Source organism: Neodiprion virginianus, chromosome 1, assembly GCF_021901495.1.
Source record: "Neodiprion virginianus isolate iyNeoVirg1 chromosome 1, iyNeoVirg1.1, whole genome shotgun sequence".
NCBI classification, from domain to species: Eukaryota; Metazoa; Arthropoda; class Insecta; order Hymenoptera; family Diprionidae; genus Neodiprion; species Neodiprion virginianus.
The window spans coordinates 32,989,093-33,016,450 of NC_060877.1; the positions used below are offsets into that span (position 1 = coordinate 32,989,093).

The 27,358-nt window shown below is 43.7% G+C and overlaps 1 protein-coding gene across 4 annotated transcripts in view; it reads right to left on the bottom strand.

Annotated features, from left to right (window-relative positions):
- The window catches only part of LOC124309697 (rap1 GTPase-activating protein 1), a 138,650-nt gene that overhangs the window by 79,489 nt on the left and 31,803 nt on the right, over positions 1 to 27,358 (bottom strand). The window contains exon 1 of one of the 4 annotated variants that reach the window (XM_046773543.1): positions 9,709 to 10,815. The exons of 2 other annotated variants lie outside the window; for them this stretch is intronic. In XM_046773543.1, coding sequence (XP_046629499.1) covers positions 9,709 to 9,764 — 56 coding nt within the window. In that variant the 5' untranslated portion in view covers positions 9,765 to 10,815. Of the gene's footprint in view, positions 1 to 2,123; positions 2,156 to 9,708; positions 10,816 to 27,358 lie in introns of those variants that run through there. One more of the 4 variants, XM_046773544.1, reaches the window with a different exon arrangement.

A 27,358-nucleotide genomic window follows, 5' to 3' on the forward strand; every position in this document is an offset into this window, starting at 1 on the left:
CAATTTCCATTCCCCGTAGGTTGCAGAGGATCGTATCGAAGGGTGACGCGAGCTTCAAAATTCCTCGTCGTATATACGTACATGCATTGCGAATATCGTATGCAGGGCAGATATAACAAGGCGAACTCGAGAAACGACGACGTAACGAACAAAGGCACGCGCATCACGAACAGACTTCTTTCTCGAAGTTAGAAACGCGACGACGATTTGTATCCGCAAGGCATGTATAGTCGAAGAGGTACCTAAGAGGAGGGAAATTTGAAATATGAAGCAGCGACGCCGGCGCCCCGCAAAGTCTTGAGATTTATCTCAAGCCGTTTGTTAACAATCTCGACCTGTTCCTTGTTCCCAGTTCTTCCTGCGCTTATCCTCCGCGATAGGTAAAAAGAAGAAAATGTAGATTCGAACGACTTCACGCGCCTTGGAAGTATTTGAAAAAACGTACTGGGAAAAAGTGAGAAAAAGAAAAAGAAAAAAACAGAAAAGGAGAGAAGAGAGAATAAGAAGAATTTCCATCCCTGCTGCTCAACTTCCCTCGCGCACTGATGTAACCGTTTTTTGTAACGCGATAAGGAATCGTAACTTTTTCACGTGAAACAGAGTTTCATTCATTGCAGCAGTTTGCTGCTGCTGCTGCTGTAGCTGCTTGCAATATGGCTCGTATGCTCAAGAGACCCGCCTCTTCTCATCCTGTCAGATGAGCTTGTATTTGTGTCTCTGTTTGTCCGTAAGTTAGCGAGGCGTCGCGACGGTGCCACCTACTCGCGACAGAATCCCGTCTTTTATTATACGCTTGGCGATTTCGTAAAATAAAAGCAGTAAAACCTACGGTGTTCAACAGGGAGAATATCAACAATACACAATGCGCCAGTCAAGTTACCTTTTCGTATTAGTCTCACCTTACGAAGACGCGGATTGTTTTCGCCCGCGACGGTTTCACTGCAACTTTGTTCCCCGCATAACAGTCCGAAAGTCCGAGCATTTTACGGGGAGTCTATTCTTTTCGCAGTTGATTGTAACAAACGTAACGTACAATTTTAGCTGAAGGTAACCATGATGTAAGGAATAAATAAAGGGTGTCAGAACTGAAGACTGATTTTCGCTCGGTTTGCGCGTATCCAAGATTACGTCAAAGAAATCGCGTAACTGGTTACTTATACATTTCCGTACACTCCGTTCGCTGAAAGTGCCAGTTTGTGCGGTCAAAAGTTGCAATAATAATAACGTAAATACTAAAGAACAAAATATATCAAGTCTACATGACGTCACCTTGGATATGTTTTCTGATGGGTTCAACTAAAGCGTACGCGCATTGTTTAACTTTATCTCCTCACATCGTGGGCGCAACGAAACTATTCGTCAGAAAATCGACGATAAAGAAAATCCTTCAGAGCTGTCTATTTTGAACGGAGGATTCGAGATACAAGGATTGAATGCTGCAATAGGCTGATAAAAAGGTGAACGTCGAAAGTTATCGGACGGAGTCTGTATTCGAGACTAATAGAAACGGTGAATTCTTCGGAAAAGTTAGAACTACGGATCTTCCTCTTTACTCTCCCTGTTTACGTCAAACCCGTACGTATGCATACGTCGCTTTACAAGACGTTCGTACGTGTCAGGAATTTGATTTCTGTACACACATCCTTTTCTATTCTATTCTTCAAGAATCACCGCGTACATATGCGTAATGTGTGTATTCCATAATGCGGGTATACGTGAACACATACAAGTGATCCTTAAGTCGCTGAACTCAAATCGTGAGAGGCATAGCACGTATCCGTGCATAAAATTTTCGTGGATTCGAGAGATGAGCTCGAATCATCTTTTTACCGCAGACGTACAATATTCCTTTTAACGCCGGGATGAGTACGAACAAAAGAACGTCTATTCCGCCGATCGGTCGATATAATAAATTGATATGTCGGAATAAATATTTTCCTGTTTTAATTTTAGTTTTTTTTTTTTTTTTTTTTCAATGTATATTTCGTTTCTCACGGGCTACCCGAAGTGAAATGCCAGCGGTGAAAGAGAGTTTCGTTGTGATTACGACAGACAGACGGATGGTGAAGTCACAATCTTCAACATAGACACGACGATATAATAAGTATGTGTAAAGTACGTACCAATTTATTCGTGGCATTGCGAACAGAGGAGCGATTGTAATACTTATGAACTGCACGGTTGATCGGCAAATTTCTTGTCGAAATTTCACTCGCAAATATACAAAGTATACAAGTACAATATATATGTAATTTTCACTTCCTCTCACTGTATAAACCACACGGTTGTAAAAAGTGTGAAATTTTAACGCGTAACAAATCGATAGTTTAATTTATCGAGCGATACGATCGTATTAGCAGTTTAATTTTCATAACTTGTCGCTTATATTGTAGCTCGATGTCAAAAACAAAATGACGATCAGAGAGAAATATTATAATATCTGGTAAACCGGAGTACATACATATGCGTGCCTTTAACACCTTGTACAAAGAAAAAGAAGGTGGTCTTGCTCAACGTCTCAACAAATACTTGCCCCTGCCCCTCCCCCCTCTCCATCCCGACTTTGAGACATCAAATTCAGCTGTAACAATATTATTTTTCAATGAACCTTTCCCCCCCCCCCCTCCCCCTCTCTTCCATCCCTTCCCTTTCAGTCTGTCCGCAGTGCACAGGCCATAACCATTTCTGCCATCTTAACCTGAATTTATGCCTCGCAACGCTCGCGAATTCTTATACGAATTGGAGCTAATAAAAACGGAGTTACGAGGAGCGTACAAAATTTGCTATCCCTTCCGACTACAAAGGTGTCTGAAGAAGGAACACTACAGAAAAAAAACATAAAAAAAAAAAATAAAAAAAAAAGGAACCTCCGCCCTCAAACTTGTGGCAAGCATGTAGGAGAATATTGTTTATTAATACAGATTTGTGTGGGTAGGTAGGTATATAATGTGCACGAAACTCGGCGTTAAACTCGAAGAGATTACAGTTACGAACTATTTGCAAGAGAAAACTTGTCTAATTCCTGTACATAGTTTGAGATTGAACCAGATTGAAAACAGAATGTGAATATTAAAGATATAATCGTTGCGTAATCGACGTACGAAAAAAAATTGATATATTCGCAGGTCTGTAATGCATTTGGCAAAAGGACGTATATTTAACAGTTACAACGTCACGTATTTATAACCGGAGAGTTAAGAAAACGAGATTGCGTTGCGTGTTTGAAATCCATGCGATTATTGCGCATACCTGTGCATACGTCAAGGCTGAGAATAAGTTTGAGAACCGAATTACAATATACATTGCGTAAGTACATCACCAAGACGTGCGGATACGTGGCGAAGTAACAGAGCGAATTGGTCCAAACGAACGCGCAATGCTTCCGCTCCATATCCACCGCCTGATATACACGTTACTTTTTTCTTTTCAATTTCATCTTTTCTCTTTCTTTATTTTCACTAACGTAGCGTATACGCGTTACGCAAGAGGTTTACCTGCATACACGTAACGTGTAACGTAGATACGTCAATTTGCATCGCTGGACTCCCGTAAGAGTGGCCAAGACACGTTACGACAAACCGTTCGTCTGTAAAACGCAGGTAAAATACACAACATATATATATATGTATATATATCGTACACAGGTATACAATATGCGTATATAATATGAATGATAATACAGTGCATGCGCGAGAGGCGCGTTGCCTCTTCTCGTTGTCGTCGTCAGTCAGTCAGTCGTTGTTACGGCATAGGAGGGAAAATTTTATCAGGCGTACACTCACGCGATCCTTATAACGCATCAACCCGAACGCATTTAAAACCCACGGGTAAAGTTTACAACATGCGTAAAGTCGTTGAGGGCTGTTAGAATAGACCCTGTTGTATTTATAGGAAGTTATAGTGTGCAGGCAATGAGTCAGCGAGAATTAAAGCGTCAGCGTCGTCGTCGTTGTCATCGTCGGCATGACGTAATTGCAGTGCGCTTTGGCTCTTTAGTTTTTTCCAATCAATTAAATGCTGGTCAATTGTCAAAAAGCATCTTAAGCAAATGAAATGTACGATAATAATTTTTTCTTTTTCTTTTTGGTAATCTGTGGATGTTTTATCGTTTAAACAATTTACGTTTCACAATTCGTTTCCCATAACGCGGCCTGCGTGGCAGAAAAATGAAAAAGACCGTCTTGCATAATTTTTTTTTCCTACACGATACAGACGAGAAAAGTAAATTAGAAGGGAGTAGGAAGGAAAGAGAAATTACCATATTTCATATAAATATAAGGCAATCGCGGAAGAGGAAGGGTAAGGAAAAAAAATTGCTCACTTACACCCATAACATGTACATGAAGAGAAAGCCAAGCACTAATTTGACATTTAATTGTCTTGGCGACAAATTGCACGAGGATTGGAACACTTTCATTGGCTTAGATATCGTTATGTTTACCTTCGCAAGTGTCTCATACTGATTATACCGCTGCTGCTGCTGGATAATGTGATAATACCCGTGTCATGAGTAAACAACGAGGATGTACAAATAACACGAGGATATAACGACAGGGTTGCGAGGCAACAGTTGCAGATGGTAATAGACGGGCGAATGATCGAGCAGATTGCAGGGCTTCAACCGATGCAGTGCATCATATCTATCTATACGTATACATCATTTTGCATCTCGGTAATATTTCCTTCCCCTTTGATACAGAAGGTGATGCATTTCACCTCTCTAATAGGAATTACATAATGTATACAGTACGGCAGCACCTTATACCTCCAGCTTTCGTGAAAATACACTCCCACGCACGCTTTGCGTACTCAACTGTATTATTCACTGAGCAGGCAGCTCCGTTCCGTAAAATCAATAGTTTGAATGTTGCGTTAATTAATTCGCAGAATTGCAGGATGAGCCTTGAGTTACTTTTAGGAAACTTCAATTTTCACACAACGTTCACTCAAATGCTTTCAAACGCAATATTGACAGATATACCTAAGACGTAAAATAATTACTCACTAAATTCACTTACGAGACAATTTTCGTGGAAAAATAATTACAGAAACTGACGACGAGTGTAAGCGATGAACAAAGATAGCTGGCAAATTTGATGATAATGGTAAAGAATCCAATACAAGCCATAGTGTAATTCTAGAATTCAGTCGCCAAGAGCTGAGACAGATTCGACGGAAAGAAATTTCACGTTCTTAACCGTCTTGAAACCCGAAGAGCAGCATGATACATCGTATAGCGAAAAGAGTAACGAATATCTTTTACAAGTATAATCAATAAGTATGCTGCGCGTTCAGATTACACGGTATCGAGGACGATAGTATTAGCCGAGAGTTAGCAGAGGGCATTTATTAGCGATAGATTACTGGCTTAATTATCGTCAGAAGTTTGAAGAATGAAAAACAACAAAGCAAAGCAAAAATAACAAGCCGGAAAAACAGTTTTTCCGCGATACTCTTATCGTCGACATGAAAAGGGAGGAGTCTGTCGAATCTCTGCAATAAATCTTGCTGTTTATATATCCAGTGAAAATTACGGTTAGTTTCACAACTCGCTAATTAACTGCAAGTTCGTCGGTGAAAATAATAAGGCACGTTGTTCATCCGGTGTTCTTCGATGGTGCGGAAGCTCCTCGCCGATTATGTACATGCCCGTACCCGATATAAATAAATATATATCTATCAGCGTCAATGAATAATTCCGCATCATTGGATATACACGTACGCGGTTACGTTTCTCACAATCGTGTCCAAGTCGGATCAGCAGAAGCAATTGCTCGTTTAACCCGCGTGACAGTCAGGGCGAAGTCAATGATTAAGCAAGTAGCTGCTTAGCATGTTTGCTAAGTACTGCATCGAGGCCGTCGGCATGCGCATACATTAAATCTTCGAGAGGTGGCTGCGGGCTGAAAATGCGCGGCGACTGATCGGAAGAAAAAGGAGAAAATTGAGAGGGGTGGGGGATGTGCCGCGGGATTACAGGCATCGGACGGAGAAAAAGTAAAGAAAAAGAAAAAGAAAAAAATTGAAGGGGTAGAAATGAAACTTGTACTCACGCGGCGCGTCGAAGAATCCGTCGAAAGATTCTCGAGCGTATTTCGAAAGCCTCGCGTCCTTGTTTGTCGGATCGACTCAACGACGGACGCCTCGAGGCTAACGTTCGGGATAAGTTAGGGGTAAAAACTAGAACGAGGCTCAAAACCGCATGAGAAATGCCTTGGAGGGAACGGCTATAGAGGCGGGCACGATTGGCTTTCCAGGAATTTGGTAACGAGGGATTTATTAATTCAGCCACGCCACGCAACGCAACGCGATTTATCGTTTCGGCTACTATTCGGTCGGCTCTCGTTCTTCTCTACACACTTCGCCGCTGCTGCGTTTTCCTTTTATTTCAAGCTCACTGTTTTGTTGTCGTTAGCGCTCATTAACCGCACGAGATCACCGCCTGCTGCCTGTGCCCGTTGGCCCGTTTCGTCCGAAGGCACGATCGCCCTTTCTCCTCCACCACGTCCAAAGAATCCAGCTCCGCAAAGCGTGCAGGAATTTTTTTCCCCATTCATTCTGGGTTAATTCTATGCCGATCGTTATAGGCATCGAGTTCACGGATCGGCGGTACAATTTTCTGATTTGGAAAGAGACGAGGTTTACTCTAGCAACGTGCATACTTTCCGTAACCGAACCGATTCCTCGTCGCGATTCTATCGGAATTTCTCCAGAATTCCACATCAAAATTAAAGGTGAAACACGCGCATAGAAAATCGTCTCCCTTTTGCTCTCGCAATCAGATGGAAGAGGTATTTGATTGATTTTCGTACGTTTCAAAAAACGGATTCCATGAATAATGTAGGCGTGGAAAATAAAAGTAGAGCGCATAAAAAAGGTCGGAAAAAAATACCGAACTAACAGTTGTGAAAAAATAATAATTAATTGACAAGTTTGGATGGATACAAAGCTGAAATTTTTTTCACAGCCGTGTTACTGTTTCAGTGACAAATCAAACTGTGCATACTTTTTCTTTTGACAAAACGACTTCCTGGTGGAAAAAAGAAGAAAAAAGAAAAAAAAATGGACAACTAATAAATAATCTGGTTAGATAAATAGATCCTTATAAATTTTCGTATATAAGAGAACCGCGGTCTGCGACGCGTCTCTCGCAGGGCACATATGCGGCTTATGACAGAAATTATAAATACGGTACATCCACATAAACATTGAACAGATCCGAAGTAAAAAGTCCCCACGTTCCTTCCGGTATATAAGAAAAAGCACGTGCGCGTTTCACGTAGACGCCCGCAGGCTGAAGATAATAAATTCATTCAAGAATATCCCGCGCCCGCCTCAACTCGTCACTTTTCTAGCATGAGCCGCAAGCCTAGGTAAAGAGTGAAACCGAGTTGCACTCTGCACCGTAGCTGCAGCGGAGAATTGATAATTTCTCCTATCCCGCCGAGTTTTCGACGATCGCACGATGCGGCACCGCCTCCGGGTCACGATGTTGTGATTTTATAATCGAGCAACTATTTGATAATTTACACAGACATACGCACTTATGCATACGTATACGCATACTTGAATGCAAGCTGGCCCACTTTGTGTCCAAGCTGTGTAAGAGGTGGAAAAAAAAACGTCGTCAACAGCAAGAAATGCTCATCTCGTAACGTTACTCTAATTCCATTTTACATGTACGCAATCACAGATAGGGATAAAACAGCGGCGTAATCAGCTGAAAATAAGTTTTCGACCCAATCCGACCAACTTGTAAGACTTTTTCTTTCTTTTATCGTTTTTTTTTCAGGTCGGATCACGCGTCATGCATTGCGAACGAACCGACGTCGTGTGTTTTTTATTCACGCACGCACGCGCTACACAACGTACGTACTCGTATACGTACGTAGTCACATGGGCATGTACGACTTGCACCGAGCGGTTCGGAATCTCGCGGATTGGGGCCAACCGTGACCATAACGGAAAACGCAGGAACAACGCGTAAGACACGCCTGTCTACCTGCGTGACCCCGGCCGGAATGCGACGCGGTTAATTTGCGCATTTCTCGGAGTCCATCCGCAACCTGCGACGTATTTAAAAGCAATACGGCAGCAGTTGATCGTTTTTTAGATTAGATTTTGGCAATTTTCAACCACTTGGGAAATTTTTTCCCAACACTCGACACCTCGGATTGTCAAAATAATCAAAATTCCACGAAAAATATTGTTATAACTTTTGTCCTGGCTCGATGAAGAGATGTTACAGAACAGGTTGTGAGAATAGTCTTAGAAGCGTACATTGGAATAGGCGGATGCAGAGCTTTTGGAGCGGTACATGGAACATCCTCGGTAACCGGAGGGAATCGAGCGGTAAAAAACGAGCGAAACAATTGTCTTAAATTACAAGTAAGCCACGTCGCGAGGCCTTGCGGAATCGTTTAAGGCGTTAGCGCGTGCCGATTAACCGAAGCGAAAACCATATTACATGCATGTGTGCCGCATGAGATGCTTGTTACAAAACTAAATTATGAAAGTTTGCGCGGCTCGATTAACTCCAAGGAACGCCGTGTGTGTATTGCATGCGACGCGAGAATTATTGAGGTATTGCTAAGGCTGAGCGCGTGATTGCCGCACGGTAAAAGAGAAAAGGAAGGCAAAGCGGAAGAAAAAATTCAGGAAGAAAAATCAATCGTGTATAATAGACACATGCCGACCTGTATAAATATAATAGAACGAATACGTTATCTCGTTCCCGAAACGTTCTCGAATTCAGGCTTAAGGCTCGAAAGTATCCAGTTGTAACAGATTTTATTATAACCGCTGGAACGCATGACAGTTGGGATTGAAAATCTGACCCACGGGTCAAGTAAGACAAGAAATCGTACATGTAATTGTGAGTAAGACCCGTGATGGTTGAAGCAGAGTATACGGAAATCCGTTACAAGTAATTGTAACAGGTTCAAATGAGCCGAGGAGCGATCGACTGGGACGTGAATATACTGGCATAATAGCCACGCGAATTGAGTTGCCAACGCGTGTACTTGTTGTACCAACGAACTAAATCGTAAGTATGTAATAATACGCCAAGAAAATTTCACCAGGAGAAACTGACCGGGATTCACTAAAGAGTCTACCGGTATGGTAACAGCGCAGCGCGCATGGCACGCTTCTTCGAGCTCTAGGTGCTAATTACCGAAAGCGTTATTAGTCGGGGTAAAACAAAACCTCGCCTCGAGTAAACACGCCCCGCGATACAATAACGTGTCGAGTTTAGGAGCGTTTCAACTTCCCATTGGACCCACAAGCACCGCAACCCCGTTTGGTGTTGTTCTTCCTTGTATAATTGGCTCTCCGTTTTACATCCTGGTAAAGCGTAATTCACCGCATCAAATAACTCCGGACAACGTGTTAAATCCACCGCCGGGTTTAAGTATGCGCGGAATATATTCGCGACGTAAGGTAAGTGTACCAGTTGCTGACCCTGTCTGGATTAGTGACATTTTTTGGTTTTATCTGTTTCATTCTTAATTGTAAAATTACCAAAAAATAAATTTGTAGCGTCTTAACCCTCTAGCGATTGGTTGCAGTCATCGAGAAATTCACAGTTTATGCCGCAAATTTATAATTATTGAAAATAAAAGGGTCAGTAATTGAGTCTGAACGTGTCGATAACTCGTACACTTACTTTACTACGCCTGCCGTGCAGTGTTGGAGCAAAAGACTCACCCGCCGGTGTCTTCTCGAGTGTCCCCGATGTAGTCCAACATGTGAATCTTCAACATCTTCGTCGAACACACACTGGGAACTTGAAATTCTCAAAAATTATCTCAAAGCTATACGCACAAAAGAACTTGGCGCCAACTGATCATTTGTAGGTATTCTACCTTCGCCAAATTTGTATTACAAAAGAAAAGTGTATGGAAGTAGCAGAACAAGTAGTGGAAGTTTTCGTTAAACACGAACGAATTGAAAACGGTAAACTCAACCCACTCGTCCGCACGACTATGAGTCAAGTTTTCGCTCACAAATGGGTCCAGAGCCACGTGATGCTGGCTTAAGGTTCTCAGGATACGGACGTAGAGTCGGCCTGACCCTTGTCCGAGGGATCGTTGGATCCGGCGTAGCGTTCGGTGTTGTTTTCTTCTCCTCAATCCTGGGGATGCAGCGATCGTCGAGTATCCGTCGGTTCAGCAGCAGGTAATCACCGAGGAATTAATCATTAGATTGAGTTGTCAAGCGCAAAGAACGGGACCATTAATAACAATCCTCGTGTAGGATGAACGGAGGAGTTTTTTATTCGTGACGTACCTTTGAGCGCGTTATTATTTTCTACCCTCAGCCCCTCGAGTTCGGTGTAACAACCCTGACGCCCTCCGTGTGTGCACATGTAAGCTCGTATATCGAAAGTACAAAGCACTTTGATCAAATTTTCAAACTCCACTGAGCACCGGGTATTTAAAATCCTTAATCGAACAGCGAGACATGGTAATCTACAGACAGCCACCGAGGAGTTCGCACTTTGCACACGAATCCTTTTCATCAAACGCTCCTCACGCCTACTGTCGCATCGAAAGTTTTCACACTCAACTCAGTTACCGAGTGTACCGACACACCGAAGTGTCAACGATTCGAGCGAAGCTCCGAACTTGTCATTCGGTAAACACAGACGCTAAAGAAACTTTCGACCAGGATCTCGATGTTCGGGACCCGTCTGATCCGCGTCTGGCTCTCCTTACTCCCACAAAATTTCCCGCCGTGGTGAATCCGGGAATATTTTTAAGTCGCGCGTTTGCCCGAAGTCTACATTAAACTTGGCCATCGCTGGCTCTCCAGTCAAAAGTCGGAGGCGGAGGCGGAGAGAGAACTGCCGCCTCGCTGGTAGCACGACGCAGAGGCTATGCTCTCTCTCTCCTCGGGGGAATGCTTCGAGTATCCAGTGGAGGGGCTGAACGTGTGCATGTTACTATTCGTGACTCTGATTCTCTGCGGACAAAGTTGTATGCGCGGGCGTTAGAGTTCGCTCAATGTGTCCGGGGCTTGGAAATACGAGGCTCCCGGGGTGGCCGAAATTTTTGGCTTTTGGGGATGATTTGGGGTGAAGTGTGTCATCTGTTCCTTTCCCCGAGAAGCTGAGCATACGTATAAAAACTCAGGTGTAAACGCGGTGAAAGGTCTGTTGATTTTCTGTGAATCGAAGCGGCATGTTTATACCTAACGTCACGTCAAATCACTCGAGTGCCCGAAGTGTTCGCGTTATATTAGCCGTAGTACCGTTGACTTGGGTTTTTTATTTGCGATAATGGCGATCAGAGCAGACGGTCCGATGACTCGGATAGCGGAGTAAAGCATCTCAGCGGTATACATTCGAGGGCGGAGAAAACGGGGTTGTCGGATTCGGAGAGGGTGAATGAGTCAGGGGAGAAGCATAAGGGAAGATACGCGGTGCTGAAGGCATTTGCATAGCAAGCGCGCCGAGGGTGTGTATAAACTGGATGTGGTGGTTGTACGTGGCCCAGCTGAGAAATACGGCGCTTCGTTAAACCCGGTATTGCGTTTCACAACTTTGACCCGGGGTGCTTCGAAGGTTCTTTCGAGTTAAATAAACCTCGAAGAGATGTCCGGGCCCTCAGCTGTAACTGAAAAAGAAGAAGAAGAAGCCCGTTCGTGCGCATAGATTTAGTGAGTGGCCCCCGAGGATTAACAGAGGGACTCACACGGGACAAGGCAATTAACTAATTACCTCGAAATTCATTTTCGCGTCGATTACAGACTCGGCGAGCTGCAACTCGCTTTTTCTCCTAGCCCTAGTCGGGTTTTCACGTAGCACGCTCGAAGATAGCGTACGGATGTAATTATATCCGAGCAGTCGACTAGTTGCTCATTTGGCCGTGTTCACCGCTTGCAAAGTAGAACGGGATATGCGCATGTGTGTGCTCGTGAATGCCTAGCGCCGATTTCGTTATACCTGTGAGTAGATCGTATGCGCATAAGCATGAGCGGAAAATAGAGACATCGATTTACAGAAAGAATGTTCAACGTCGTAAATATTTTACGGTTTTAATTTTCACCGTGTCCTACTGCCCCGGATTCGAGATAATTTTTACCTTATTTTTCGATTATTTTCCTTCGTTCCTCTAACAAAAGCGTAAAGTGCTCTTGCGGTAGTTGAGAACTTACCATAAAATCAACTTATCGATAGGTACCCGTCTTTCTCCGGTTACTATGTACATACGGTGTAGGTACACCGACCACTTAACATGCTCTCGACATGCAATAAGGTCGATAGATAGATACATGTATACGGAGACTCTGTTATGCTCAAATAAGATGCGTGTTGTATTTAAAACGACTTCGTCAGATCGTTAAAAACGCATTAAACTTTCAACATTCGTATGACTTTGACAATTGAAATGTACCGGTCTTTCGTTACCGCCAACGTTTCGCCGACGAATCGCGATTTCACGCGAAACCCCATTGATAAAAAATGTTCCTAATTACCATTGTTCTCGCTACGATGTCTTTAAAAGTTGAAAGAAAAAAACTTCCCATAGAATAAATTTTAACGGAAGAAAATTCGACCCAGTTTTCTGAGCGAAAAACAGCATCCGACAAACCTTGAAATAAATCTGCCGACCTTGATTCGGAAGATGTTTTGAAACGAAGAAAATGAACATCGTTATCTCGGCTGCGTCCCTCGCTCGTCGAGTTCAATATGTTCCCTGATTTTTCCTCGTTTGCAAATTGAACTGAAATTGCAGCGATAGTTTCCATCGCAACTTTTCCCCGCGAAAAAGAGCCTCATCATCATCTCCGCCACCCAGTAGCGTTGGATAGTGGAACAAACGGCTCGCACGAGGGTCGGATAATGACCATGACTGCAATTTACCAGGTTTTCAGTCTCACCGAGGAGTTTAAAACAATTTGCCGCACTCAGCATTTCCGATGGACTCAACCACCGACGATGAACAGCGGCACGGACACCACACGTTTCTGCATCTTACATGCACGCAGCATATCGATTCTAGCGCGTAATTTCGCACTCTACGTACAGATTGACACAGTTTATGGACATGCGTACACACACGAGTCAGTCCGCCTGGACACTAACGATAACTGCGAAGAATGTTGCACGGTTAGCGGTTTTCGAAGTGTAACGGATACTTTTCGGCCCTCCTCCAGGCCTCTCTGTGCATGTGTGAAACATACGTCTACGCGACGCACAAACAACGCATGCGGGTGGCTGACGGCAGGCGTTACAGCTCGTAACACGTGTCCATGACACGGGAAAAGACGATGAGAAATTCTTCTGGTTCTAGTCTGGAAAGATTTGCGCGTAGCCTTGTTTTTGCCCCCCTCCCATATATGCGGGTTTGTCACAGCTGCGGGGCCTCAATACACACCGAAGGACGACAATTAACTTCTTCGGGCCTGACCAAGATGCTAGAGTGACGATATGAAAAAAGGGAAAAACTTCGGCAGACTTCGGCTGTTGTTTATGGATTGAAACACCGAAAATCTGCTGCCTTTGTACAATCGACGAGATGATTGTGACCGGTTCTCGATTTCGACATTCAGTGGTACGAAAGCTAAAATCAATGAGACCCCGAAGTTTCCATTCCTTTTTTCAAGATCGAAAAATTACAGAAACGTGTGCTTTTTCACCGCTTCTTTTGAACGTTCGAAAATAACTAATCGATGGAAACAAGGTAAGCAAATAAGTGTTGCAGTAGTGGAGTCGAGGGTGAGAAATACGGGATTTCGACTAGGGTGAAGGATTCCATGGGTGCGACGTAGAAGAAGGAGAAACGAGAAGCGAACATGACTATTAATTTTCCTCGAAATGCCCGAGTTTGAATTGCAGCACTCAACGTTCGCATTTAGATAAATGGATTTTGTGTACCGTAGGGAGTACCGGAGTGAAGAGGGTCGAATTCCTCGAGACAATCAGGATTAATACTGTTCCAGGAATTGGTATACGTGTGTCTATAATTCGTGATGTATGATATTATGCAAATATTTGCAAGTGCAATTAAATGTTTACGGTCAGTGGATAGCTGCACAGACGCTGCGTGATGGATTCGCAGAAAACCGGGACGTTCGTGTATTTAGTTGGTAGCCAGATAATTAATATTTACCATATAAACTAGAGAGAATTATTTGTTTATTCGTGAGAAAATTCCTCGAGATAACGAAGCGTTTTATTTTCCTAAGCTGATTTTCCGAAGCTTAAAATTGTACCGCCACGCCCGCAGCAAATACCGATGTCATTTAATAAAGAACGCCTCTAGGGGTTTGAGAATATACGATATTAATATCAGGTCAGATGCTGGTCCATAATCTTGAGGCGTGCTCGGAAAATCAAATAGCGGTTTAGTTTTACCTACCTTAAAACGTCTACCTATACAGTCGTAGGTAGGTAGGTATAGATCTACATACATCAGCATACGAAAATAACCACCGACTGAATTGAAATTCGGATCAACTTGGTCGCGGCGACGATAATAATAATATCGTAGAATTGAATGAACTTTTTTGCCTCGGAGGATTGCGACCCCGCATTAATTCGTTTAACGGCGTACAACGTGTGGGAGGTTCGTGGCGCATCTGTGCCGCGGTGAAGTGCCGTATAAAAAACTAAAAAAGCGCACTAAAATGGGGGGAAAAAATCTCTTTCACGTCTAGATTTCAATTATCCCAGCTGCGTTTATACCAGCTCATTTTATGCATTCGGAAACCTCGAATGAACAGTTGAAGGGTTTTGAATATTGCGTATTTCACCTCCCGGATATGCCGACAAATTAACTAAAATCAAAAACAAAGAAAAATAAACGTATACGGGAAAAGTTAGCACCGCGAAGTGGGGAATGAAACCCTGTCGGCTCGTTCGGAAACGTCCGGCCGCTTTTGATCCCTATAAACTGTTCGGTGTTTACAATTTATTAATCGACCGGCAGACAGACGCCGATTGAAAAATACCACCCGTGAGTTTTATCGACCGATGCTGTAAAGAAATGATTGAAAACAAATAATTTACCCGACCGCCGTTCTCTTTCCCCAACCGAAATGTTTTCCTTCCCGCAGAAATTTAGAGTTTGTTTTTCGCAGCCAATTTATGACTTTTCTCGCTAACCCCTGCAGGGCGGTTTCGAATTCTCACCCTTAATATTACCCAACGCCGGGCAACTTCCTCATGCATCCACCCTCGATCAAGCGAGAAGTGGAAACCCTCTCGTTCCTCCAATCATCAAACTTCAAAGCCAGCACGGGTAGTGATTTACTTTCCATATATGTGTACAGTATAGATGGGAACAAATTGATGTGGGCAGTCGAATGTGGGTGTTTAGTAACTAGCCTCGTACCTTCCAGGGGGCGCTTTTATACACACTGATTGGCCGAACTTGAGAACACCTCTGATTCGAATCTAGTGATATTCACGGTGATGAGTTCTTCACGCTCTTCTTCAAAGGGAATTTCCTGCCAAATTTAAAGCTACTCGAAATAAAAATTCGGCAAATATATAACATAGACGAGCGTATTTTACACGTTACATCTACGTAACCAGAGAGAACACGGTGGCAAATTTCGTCGACCTCGTTGCCTTGTAAATAAATAAAGTAAACGTACCCGACCATTTTTCATTCTGATATTTCAATTCGTCTCATCGTCGGAAGTTATTTATACGATGCTTTCGTCAGAGGTTTGTGAACACAGTACTCGGAGAGGTCTTGATTCAAATCATGGAGCACGGAACCGAGGAAGTTTTGTTTATCACTTTAGGACTCCCTTAAGGACATCGTGATGGCTGGCTACGCTTCGGCATCAGGCTCGCTCGAATCCCAACGAGCATTAAGAATTCAGTTTGCAGCGAGGCAGGGTACACCTGCGTAAATCTTGATCCGTAACTTCTTTTTTGCCAGAGGTACGTTACATCCTCCTTGTTGTTCTTTTTCATCGAGAGAAACGATACAGCCTTAGGAGTAATAAAAAAAAAAAAAAAAAAGACGAAAGAAGCATACATACAAATAAATTTGAAAAAAAAAAAAGTAAAAAGAAAAAAGAAAACGCTTCCAGCCACCCTCCGGAGGGAAATTTTCGGTCAATGTAAATAATATGACTGCTGGGATATTTGTTTAGGGGGTTGGAGAGATGAAAACCAGTGTTCGTTTTACCGAACTCGTGTAAAAAAAAATAAAGTTGAAAAAAAAATAAATTGCGAGAGTTTGAATAACTGCTGAGACGAATAACGGTAAATGTCGGTGTCTGCCTAATTGTCTATAACGCGGAATGGCATTTCCGCATTTTACTGTATTCAAAGTGTGTACGTAATCTGCGAGACTCAACATTGCCAAGTTTCAGACGACGTTCCGATCGTCCTCTTTAATTACGTGCAATTCATTAATTGGCAATAACGATTCCGCGAATACTTTGCGCTCCACTTGGCCAAAAAGTCCAAATACTCATAATACGATCGTCGTGAATCACTTTGACACTTGAAACTTGGGAAGCCTTCCTCTCCTCCAGACATGAAACACTCGATGAAGAGGCCTCATGTCTGACCAATTAAGAATGCAGCGTTGTGCCATTTATCAGCATCGAATTACGTTTCATTCGTTCTTCCGACAGGGTGAAAGAAATACAAACTGTATCAGAACTGATACCGTATTGATCTTTTCTCTGTTTCACCCACTTTTCACAACTTGGGCGAAAACAACAAGTCATTGAACAATGCTGTTTACTGTTCCACGGAGTGAAATTCCAACGAAAAAAATAAAAATAAAATGATAAATAGAAATGCTGGATGAAGGATGCGAATGCGCATACAACTGCCAGCCTTGTTCGCGTTTCAATACCGTGCCGTGTAGGAATTGGATGTAAAAATAAAAGTCAAAGACACTCGCCTTGAGGTTCATTCATAATTCATTCCTTCATACGCACGACAGTGAATAAAGAGTTATAGCCGCTCTTCTATCTTTAAGCATGCCCCCCCAAATTAAGTCCCGATTTCCGTCTCTTCGGTGTTTGCTTCTTGTTATAAACCTCAAGGAACGTTCCCAGCGTCTTGGCACCTACATTCCTTGGCTGCCAATTACGTCGATTTTTGATACGAAAAGTCCGACTTTAGCACATTACAGACGTGATAAAGAAACACGGATAAAACACACGCTGCTGGATCGAGGTAATTTACGATCGCTCGACTATCCAGCTCCACTGGGTCACCAATGCATAGATATAGTTATACAGGTATACGCGTATACGTCGTGCAGGTCGAGGAGAATCGCTGTTATATAGCGGTGTATCGAGTTCTGGATTGTCGAGGCATTACCATTATACGGTTACATTATTCACGCGAGCATGAAACGTGCGCGTATTACGCCTTCAATTTGTGTTATTACGAATATTGCGCGTATTAGTCAATAACTCTGCGAATCCCGCTATGAACATTGCTGCTGACGCTAACGATTGGTGTCTTAGCGATGCACGAGGTGGGTACAGGATTCCTAACTCGAGCCAGGCGGTGCCTCGGGAACATTCGACGTTTCAGTCGCGATATGTAACTTCCCGCATCGCTCCAGGAATCGGCAAAATTCAGGATTTGAAATTATACACCCGAGCCGTTGTTGCAGGGATTCGGAAACTGTCCTCGCGCGGTTGTAAAATGTAAGTTTCTCGCCCTCCTTCAATTTTCCTTTCAAGTTTATCGCGGTGGTTGTATATCGCCTTGGAAACTGAGGGTCGGGAAGTGACAAGGAGGGAAAAGCAGGGAAAATTCAAAAGAGAGCGAGGGAATGAGTGAGTAGGAAGGGGAGGGGAGTAGGAAGTACACTCGAGTAGAGATAATTATCCGAACTCTCTCGAGATTGAAACTCATCGAGGCTGACGGCTACGTGAAAACAGGTTATCTTGTTTACATCGCGATTACAGCTGGTAACTGCACCCTCTTCTCAAAGCCGATCATCCGCCTCGCGATTCACTCGCCGTGACGAAGTTTCGATCATCCGTCGCGCGACTCGTCCTTCTTAGATTGGACCGGTTTTCAATTTATCGGCTAACCGAACGACTTCGCACATCTTATTCCCTTCTTTCTCGTGATGAATTCAGAAAAAAATAAAAGAAACGAAAGTCAAACAAGCAAAAATAAATCGGAATTAAACGCTGGATTAAATAAACACGCGGACAGAAAACTGTAAGACAACCTTCCGCAGCGTCGCATCGTGCTCGAAATGGTCAATGCGGGTCGTCGGTATTTCATTAAACGTTACTCAAATCACAACTTTATTTTTAATAAGTAATCGATCGTGCAGATCAGATCGCGACAATGGCACCTTGCATGGGTTGGAAAATTTCCAAGAGGTCGTGGAGAGTCTTGATCACGTTGGTATCACCCTCGGTCGAGAAGACCTTACCCAGGACGATGCCCGTCCAACGTTCGCGAGGAGTTGCCGTTCCGACGCGTGAAACAGCAGGAGGTAGATTGCCTGGCAGATGTCTTTCTCTGCTCCCTCACTTTTCCACTGAACGTTCACGAGCTACGATAGTGATACAGTCGGTGTCATTCTATCTGTGAACGATTCCGCAATTTCAATCATCGTCGTTAATCGAAACGTCAGTGCGGCAAATGATCCAAGAACCGATGTTTCTTTTTTCCTTCCAGCGTAACAGGTGGAATGCGATTTTTTCAATCAAAAATTTTTCCTTCGATTTCCCGGCCAAGTTAATCGCACTCTGTCACATCGCAAAACAACGTGAAGAAAGATTGGTTGTTATTTTTATACTGATGAAAAACCCGACTTACAATACGTGAAATCTTGAATTCTTCCTATATTTGAGATCTTTAGTTACGCTACAGTGAACTTTCGCACCAGCATAAACCGGACAGTGACAATAGAAGTCGTAATTTAGACTCGGAATAAAGAAAATTTTTTTTTAAATAAAGAAACCCAATAAAGCGTCTCGGCTAAATCACGTTATAGCCAGCGACGTTGTGTGGTCCTTATGTATATGTATACTCTTCCATTTACAACTCAGACGAATTCGACAAAGAAGAACATTTCCTGACGTGGTCCGCGGGTCGAATACCCCCTTCGTATAAATCGAATCATATTGTAAGATCGGTAATTGATATTTATTATCGTTTCCCAACATGCGGGATCGGCTCGACTTTCCGAGTTCAACCTTTCGCGTTCAATCCAACCGAGTCACCGTACCTTTAGAATTCGAATGTCGTCCTGAGATCAGTTTCATATATTCTACAAAGTAGAAAAAAAAGATGCAGCTATAGCAAGCGTAAGAATCGATGGAGCTAACGGAGAATCGAACGTCTTACCGTCAAGCAAGACGATATACCCCGGGTTTATTCCTTTTCACCAATTCATCATCGTCGTATGGTGGAAAAAAGAACAACGTTACGCTAGATCGATAATGTGTTTCATTACAACCCCGTCCCTTGACCCCTTTACGATTTCAGCTTCGCCAAACAGTTAACTTTCATTCATTTATTCAGCGTGCACGGGGTTAAAGTTACCTCTTCCACCGTTGCAGCAGCAAGAGTTTTGATTAGCGCATTGTGTCGCGCCACGCGCATCTCACCGGTTGAAACTTGTGTTAAAAAAAAAAAAAAAATACGCACACGTAGTGGATAAAAAGGATGAATGAATGGAAAAGAGGAAGGAAGAAAAAGGAGAAATCTGGTCCGGTCAACGTACCGTAAGAGGTTAATTCCCGCTAATAGCCGTCTGTGGATACCTCTACGTAATAATTCATACTTCCCGCACCATACGGCACTCCGACATGGATGGATGCCGTGCGCGTATTATAATAACAACACAAGTGCGCGTACGACATAGCGGGACGGAAATTCACGAGGGTTGATTCCTCTTCACGTCCGTGCACAAGCACGCTTGCAAAGGCCTCTAAGGTACACGCCATATGCGCATGCCGGAGATAGTTGGCTGGGCGGGTATAGGTGAGCAACTGCAGGGCACTAGGAATGCACGAGGCGCATCGCATCGGACAGCAAAATCAAGGGCTATTGTCAGCCGCACGCGACCCTATCCCTCCTCCTGGGTTCTTACAACCATGGAATGGACACAAGTACACACACGCAGAGAGAGAGAGAGAGACGCACACTCGGGCGATTGAGTGATGATTCCATCGGTGCTCTGCGATCCCCGACATGTACCATGTTTGCAAATCCCAACAATGTCTAATTTAAAATTGCGCATGATTCGATGCAACCCAAGTCGACCTTCTTCGATTCAATGAGCCGGCGTTCAAAGGGTTCGTTTGTTGACTCGGAGCTTGATCATTTGCAGTTGTGAATATTTTTGAAAGCCTCGCGCCCTTTTTCGTCGGATCGACTTCGCGACGGCGTCTCGAGGCTAACGTTCCAAAAAATGAGATAAATTCGGTTTAACCCTGAGGATTTCAAATCAAGATACAAAATTATTAAAAACAACGAAAGTGAACATCGAATAATTGAGATAAAAAACGTGAGGTATTTGTGAACGCCTATAAATGTCAGGGTTGGTTTTTTTTTTTCCTTCACGAAATCATAAGGAATTGAAAATTATGGACATGGAATAAGGAAATAAGACACCTCTTGTAGATAAAAGCTGAAACTTCTGTTTTTTTTTTTTTTTTTTTTAAGGCCAACTCTGCTCAGCACTACGTATCTCTGAAGCAAGGCTTGTCGAAGTTTACTCAAGGGAGTACTTTGGCGGGATAATATAAAATACCAGATGCGACGTGTACGAGAATACAAGTTGCGTCTGCAGTAAAATATCAGATAAGATAAGACTGCGGGTTCATCGCGTTGATAAAAAACAAGATATTGTTTTCGAAATAACTAGCCGAAATTTTTTGTCCCAGTTTTTATATCCATCATCATTATATCTATACCGTATACTCTTTACAAGCCCGAATGCACCCGGTAGATGATTAATGGGTGAGGGTATGCCGCTGCAAAGTTTCGAATTTCAACCAGCTTCAAATTTGGAGGCGCGTAGAAGAGAAGATCGCCCGCAGAGCGACGACTAACACGGGGTGACAGTTTTCTGGTCAGCACTGAACCGTGGACAGTACCTAGAGCGAGTAGGAATTGCAGCGAGTCATCCTCACGCGCCAATCCGACCCCTGTAACAATCGGGTAGCTGCTGTTAGTCCATCCCCGGTTCGTTTGAACGAATCAATTAACATAATCGAGCAGAAGGGAGGACCCGCTGAACGCAGTCCTACGCAGCCCGGTAGGTTTAGGGCTGGGGATTCGGGGGAGAAACTGCCCCGCGGGGGATTGCGGCCGAGGGTTTTGTAACAGTTAATTACCTATTTTGTATAGGTGGGAAATAGGGGTATTTCCCCAGAATGACGATCGTACCAGTTATATTTTCGTTGAAGCTTGAATTGAACGTAAATTAAACGAATGAACAGGAATTTCGAGTTGTTTCGATCACGGAATTGATCGAAAATTGGATAATTGTTAATATCGGTTTTTAGTTATGAAATTCTCAACTTTACCGTGGATTCCAGGTCTGTAAATAACTCTGATATATACGTACTCGGGTACGTATTTTAAATTGGTAAATTCGCATGCAGATATGACGAGAAAAATCTGGGACACTGAGGAAAAAGGGTGGCTCGGTTCACCGAGAATTACCATAAGCAGTAAAAAAGAAAAAAAGGGGAAGGTTAACAAGGAGAAAGAAAGAAAAAGACGCAACCTGTAGCATCTCTCCGAGTGTTGTATAACTTGTGGATGAGATATGCGCTTTATTTGGAACGCTACAGAACGGGTTTTCAGAAACAAATAGTCACAGCGGCGCTAAATCACCGGACGTTCCTTTTTGAATAAAAAAAAGAACGAGTGGTTACCCAGGGTGGAGGAACGGAGTGTCCAGCATCGTCGAGCCATTTCTATACGAGGATACGTAACTGTATTCCTGTCGTCGTAGCGAAAACCAATTTACCCCTTCCGATTACCGGGGAAAATTTATATATTTATTTCAGTCCCAACGTAGCTGTAGATCCATCGAACGGATCGGGAGGCTGAACCGCTACGACGAACGACGGTCAGTTGTAAAAGCAATTGCTTTCGCGGGGTCCGAACGTTGCATAACGTTAATTCTCACGTGAGCAGGGGATGAAAAACGTGTGGCGAGAGTTACACGTGTCGTCGGACTCTTTCTCTGGTTTTTTCCAAGGGTGAAAACAGGACAGTTACATTCGGGAGTCGTAAGTAAGATGAATATTTGGCAGAGAGGATTACACGCTCATTAGGCCAGAGGTTCGACCAGCCGCTAGTTAATCCTAAATGACGACTAATATTGCGTTAATACCGGGAGGAGTCTTCCATTACGGGTGATTCGCTCCATTCTCTCGACGCGTTGTCAGTCCGCTGCAGCTCCTAAAAGACAGATAGATCACGGAGGATGGAAATAAGCTGCACGAACCCATTATCATCCCGAATTGGTGGGATTGTTAAGCCGATATCTCTGCATCGAGCGTGTTATATCCCCACATATTACACGTCACGCATGCATATGTCTAAATGCCAACTGGTTCCGGCATATCCAGTTCTAGAAACGAACGCTCCAAATATACGTACACCTATGTATGTATACACCTCTTCGACCAGATTACATGTGTATATATGTATATAAAGGTTCTGGAATTCGCTCTACTTTGCATTGTAGGAGTATCAAGAGTACGGCTATCAATCACCTCGCGTGAACATAGTTTATACCTATTATGTCAACGACAACTGTCGAAGAAATATATGACGCACACATACACGCGATTCTTCTCGCTGGACGTGTATTCACAATCAGTCACACACCCCGCCTCGATACAAAAATTATTTTGGAATGTATCGAGAGATTAATGATATCCCAGAGACCGTTTCACCGTACTCAAATAATCATTGTGCACGTATACATATATATCTTGGTTCACGGTATCTATGATAATACTTCAAAGTTGAATTTTTTGCGACATTTGCCACGCGTCGAGATTAAAGTAAGAATAATATGCTAATGACGTCTATGTACGGAATTGATAATACCAGTTTCTGAACGGATTACCGTGAAAGTATTTTCAAACTTGCTACATAGAGGAGGTTGCTCCGAACATAAAGTTGCCAAAGATACGATCTAGTTCAATTATTTTGGCTACATTTTTTTTCAAACTACCGTCACTCGGCACACCATCGTCACGATGCCGACACCATGGAATACGGAAGAACAATTTTCTATCGCGTAGACTGCCTTACCTTGTGTAACCTACAACGCAACGACGCATAGTGGTTTGACAAATCGAGTCTTCTCATCGTTTGTCAGGGATATCTCTCCGGGATCGCGTGGCGCTCGGTATTATTGCGGGGGTCAAATGCGGCGTAGGACATCGAGGAGGGAGAAGGGCGATAGGGCTGACAACTGAATTCATCACTCGATTTGTCACGGTTGACTTGTGCAGGGTTGTCGGCGTTCACCGATGAGGGCTCGCTCGTGATATGCCTGGCAGAAGCCTGGCGACGCGACACCAAAACCTTGCGGGAGAGCCGAAAAATGGCCACAATTAAAACTCGAAGCGGGTATGGCTGGTTTTTTTTTCTTTCTTTTTTTTTTTTTTCTTTTACAATTAGACAAATTATACCGCTCGCTGCATGGCGGCCATACTACTGTAGGTATTACACAGCCGAGGGGTGAGTCGAGATGCTCTCGAATCGGATGCGGCGTGGTTCACTTGAGGGGCCCCAACTCGAGCGTGTAATTGTCAGCGATGCACGACGACGACGAAGCGGTGTCGTCCTTTTCCTGGGGCAGCACCTGGCCCGATTTTCACCCCGGATTACGGAGGCACGCGTACCCGGCCGAATCTGAGACCCGCATGCAAATTACGTTCGAGGTGTGGTTGATGGGGCGCGTACCTGCTGCTGAGGTGTACGCGAGTGCAGCTACCAGAGATGAGACGGTGAGATATTTTATTTCCCGCTTGCATGATGCGCGCGAACGGCGGCGGCGAGCATAAAGCAAGACAAATTATACGTGAGATACGCGGAATGGAAAATTGACGGAAATCTCTCGAGTGGGAAGGACACGAAGCTTTCTCAAGCCCTCCGGGTGAAACGGGATTGAAATTCAGGAGGATGAGAAAACCCCCGCGATTTCAGCAACCCTCGACCCGCCTGTAGCTCGGGGAGAAAGAGAGAAAAATAGAGAGAGTGTGAGAGAGAGAGAGAGAGAGGCATCCGTGCCTCGAGGATCCAAATTTGTTACTCTTCGAGATTGTATCAGGTTAATGGTTAAGAGGTTTCAGCAAATAATCTGTCAAACACCGAGGCAAAACTTTTAAACGTAAAATTCACAGGTAATAATCTATTGTGCGATGTTTTTTATCCACCGAATAAAGGAGCAGATACCTTTGATAGAAATTTAGGTACGTTCATCGGCCTGTTGATGAGGTTAACCATTGAACACAAGATCAATGCGATCATAAGCTTGGAAAGAAAGTGATAAGATAATTAGCCGACTCTGAAGATTGAACCCGATTAAAATTCGCCGAGGGTGGAATAGAAATTCGGTAATTGCTTTATCGTGATCGAAATTCGTAAGTTTTAACGACTTGAAAATTCGGAAGTCAAGCACCGAGTATACAATACTTATCTTTGATAAGGATAGATAAAGAATAGGAAAATAACGACTTCCGAGGAAATTATCAAGGCTTAGTAAATTTTCAGACCCGCCTACAATGTTCGTGAGCATTGTAAGAGTATAAATCCCGCCACGTTCCAAGAGAAAGAGATATAATCTCATCACGATTCTTTATTCATTAGTATTTGAATCTTCAAACAGCCGTACCAAGATTAAACGCGTAGAAAATTCTCGTTTCTTTCCTCAATTACTGTCACGCACATGACTGCAAAGAGCCGTTAATAACATTGAGAAATTTAAGAAAGTACGCAATGTCGTACATAACATTACAATTTCTATCATTGCATCTGTAGAAAAACTAGCCCAGTGATCTATAATTCTACCACTCTCACCTTAAGCCCCCCCCCCCCCCCCAAAAAAAAACAAAAAAAATTGTCGGGAGAGCTTTTGGATGTGAAATAAGTAGCATCATTGCGTCGTCCCGCAGTCATGTTCAACAGCCAGTGTACAACCATAAGCAGCCTGCGTATGCAGTAAGCATGCGGCACGTCGGAACAATTTGTCAGTGAAGCGAGTGGACGGTAAAAAGAAGTGGCTTCGAGTCGAGCGTTTGAATTCATTAAACTAATACCCATCAACATCTGATGCCAAGGCGAGGTATGGAAAAGAACGAGCCGTGACGAACTCGGGGAAATATTCCTATCGATAAATCAGCGGTAACCGAATGTTCGTACGTAATCCTGAGATACCGTGGCCCTCTTCTCCGATTTTCCACAGGCACGGCTGTAATGCAGAGAGACGTAGTAGGAAAGGAGGAGGCGGTACTTCTACTAGCGTGTACCTTTTACACCACGTAGGTATTACGGGAATGACGCATTGCACGGCTCTGGCTCTGCCCACGACAAGGCGAGGATATCTACCTTGAAGTGCAGGGTTGTACCAACTCAAGTGCCACTAAAGCCAGACCCGCAGACTGCGGCGTACAGTCGCTTTCATCACTTGGCAATGGTGCCAAATCCCTTTGCCGTGGACCGCGTTGGAATTTATTCAGTACCGAAAACAGGAGAGTCAGTGCCGAGATCAAATTAATCCGAACCATGGACTCCTTAACTTACCGCGCACACACACATTCGAATGTACCTGTTTCATGGTTACAATAATCCCAGGGGTGGTTGGCTCGGGGTTTCCAATTGTTTTGGTCTAGCATTCCAAGGATTGACAGTAGCTACTGTATTATAGATCACTAGGCAACCCTTGTCAACTCCCAAGTGTAATTCCGTTGCAGACGGATCAGGAGTCACAAAGTGGAGGCAGATTAATGGTTTTTCGATACTCCGAACGTAGCCGAACTTTAAAGAAAACGATCAACATTCAATGGTCATAATCAGATACACTCTGGAAGAAAAGTTGAGATGACCAGCCCTATGACCGTGTAGAATACTAATTGTGAGGATGAAATATGTATGTATGTATGCAAAAAAATCCAGCCCGAACCAACATATTACCGTGCGTTAATACGTGTATTTCCTTTACGAGCAGCCTATCGCTAACCATAATCAAAGTGTTCATCATTTTCTGAAGCGGGTGCAAAGTATGACGCGCTAATAGAACATGGCGAATGAATCGCGTGAGTTTCCGTTCAATACAGGAGTGTATACACAAGGGTATTACGATCTGGGCGAGTGCAGGGGCAGAGAGTTAATACGGAAATGTAATAACCGTAGAACCTAGCGTATACGCAGACATCGAAAACGACGACGACGCGTAGCAACCTACATGAGAGATAAATCACGTAGGATTTGCATAATATTAAGGAACTGCATCATCGCGGCTCGCGTATCTATAAGCTTTCCCGTAAGCTTTGTAAGCGCGTGTTAATCTCAAACGACAACAAGCCTTGTAATTTGTTACCCTTCGAACGTCGTTCCGCCCCTCGTACCATAGTCGACTGGATGCTACGGCGTACAGCCTGCACATGTGTAAACGAGAAACAGGTCGGATTTCCTTATAACAATATTCGCTTGCGCGTACGCCTTGTACGCGCCTCTGTACAATCTGTTAAAGGCTGCGTTACTACACGAGAGAAAACTGGACGGTCCTGCCCCTCCACCTTATTGTGGATCGTCCTGTAGTGTAGAGCGTAGACGATTCCAGCGCGTCCCTCACTCCTTTTATACTAGTCGATCCTGGCTTTTGATAGGAGAAAACAGACTTACGCTAACTCAACACCCACTTGCTCGGATGCCGGCCAAACTCCACATCGGTTGGATGTTTGTTCGCCGTGTTTTACCCCGTCGCGTCTAGCCGCTGGTAACAGCTGCGTTATCTCCTCGAGGTCGCTGTTTGCCTCTTATTTCTGATCGACTCGAGTCTCTCGACACCGAGATATCCCCCCGCCCCTCTAGAAAGCTGCGCTATAAACAACTGGCCGGGAAAATTTCGGACTATGAATTCATTGGAAAATAAAACCCACCGGCAGACTTCTCTCAAGTTTAGATTACGTCGAGCGGAAGGAAAAGGCTGTCAAAGTTCCGACAATGCCGAAGAATTTTTCAAACTGCGAAAAGGTAGGGTCTATTGTTTTCTTTCAGAGGAAATCAAGCTGCCTGATATTTTATCTCAAAGTATGCTTCTCCAAATCGAAGTCAGATTCTTTTCCCTTTGTCTCTTTTTTTCAAAGCTCCTCGACGCCAGAGAAGGTGAAAGCATGTGACGGAATAGCATTCAATTTC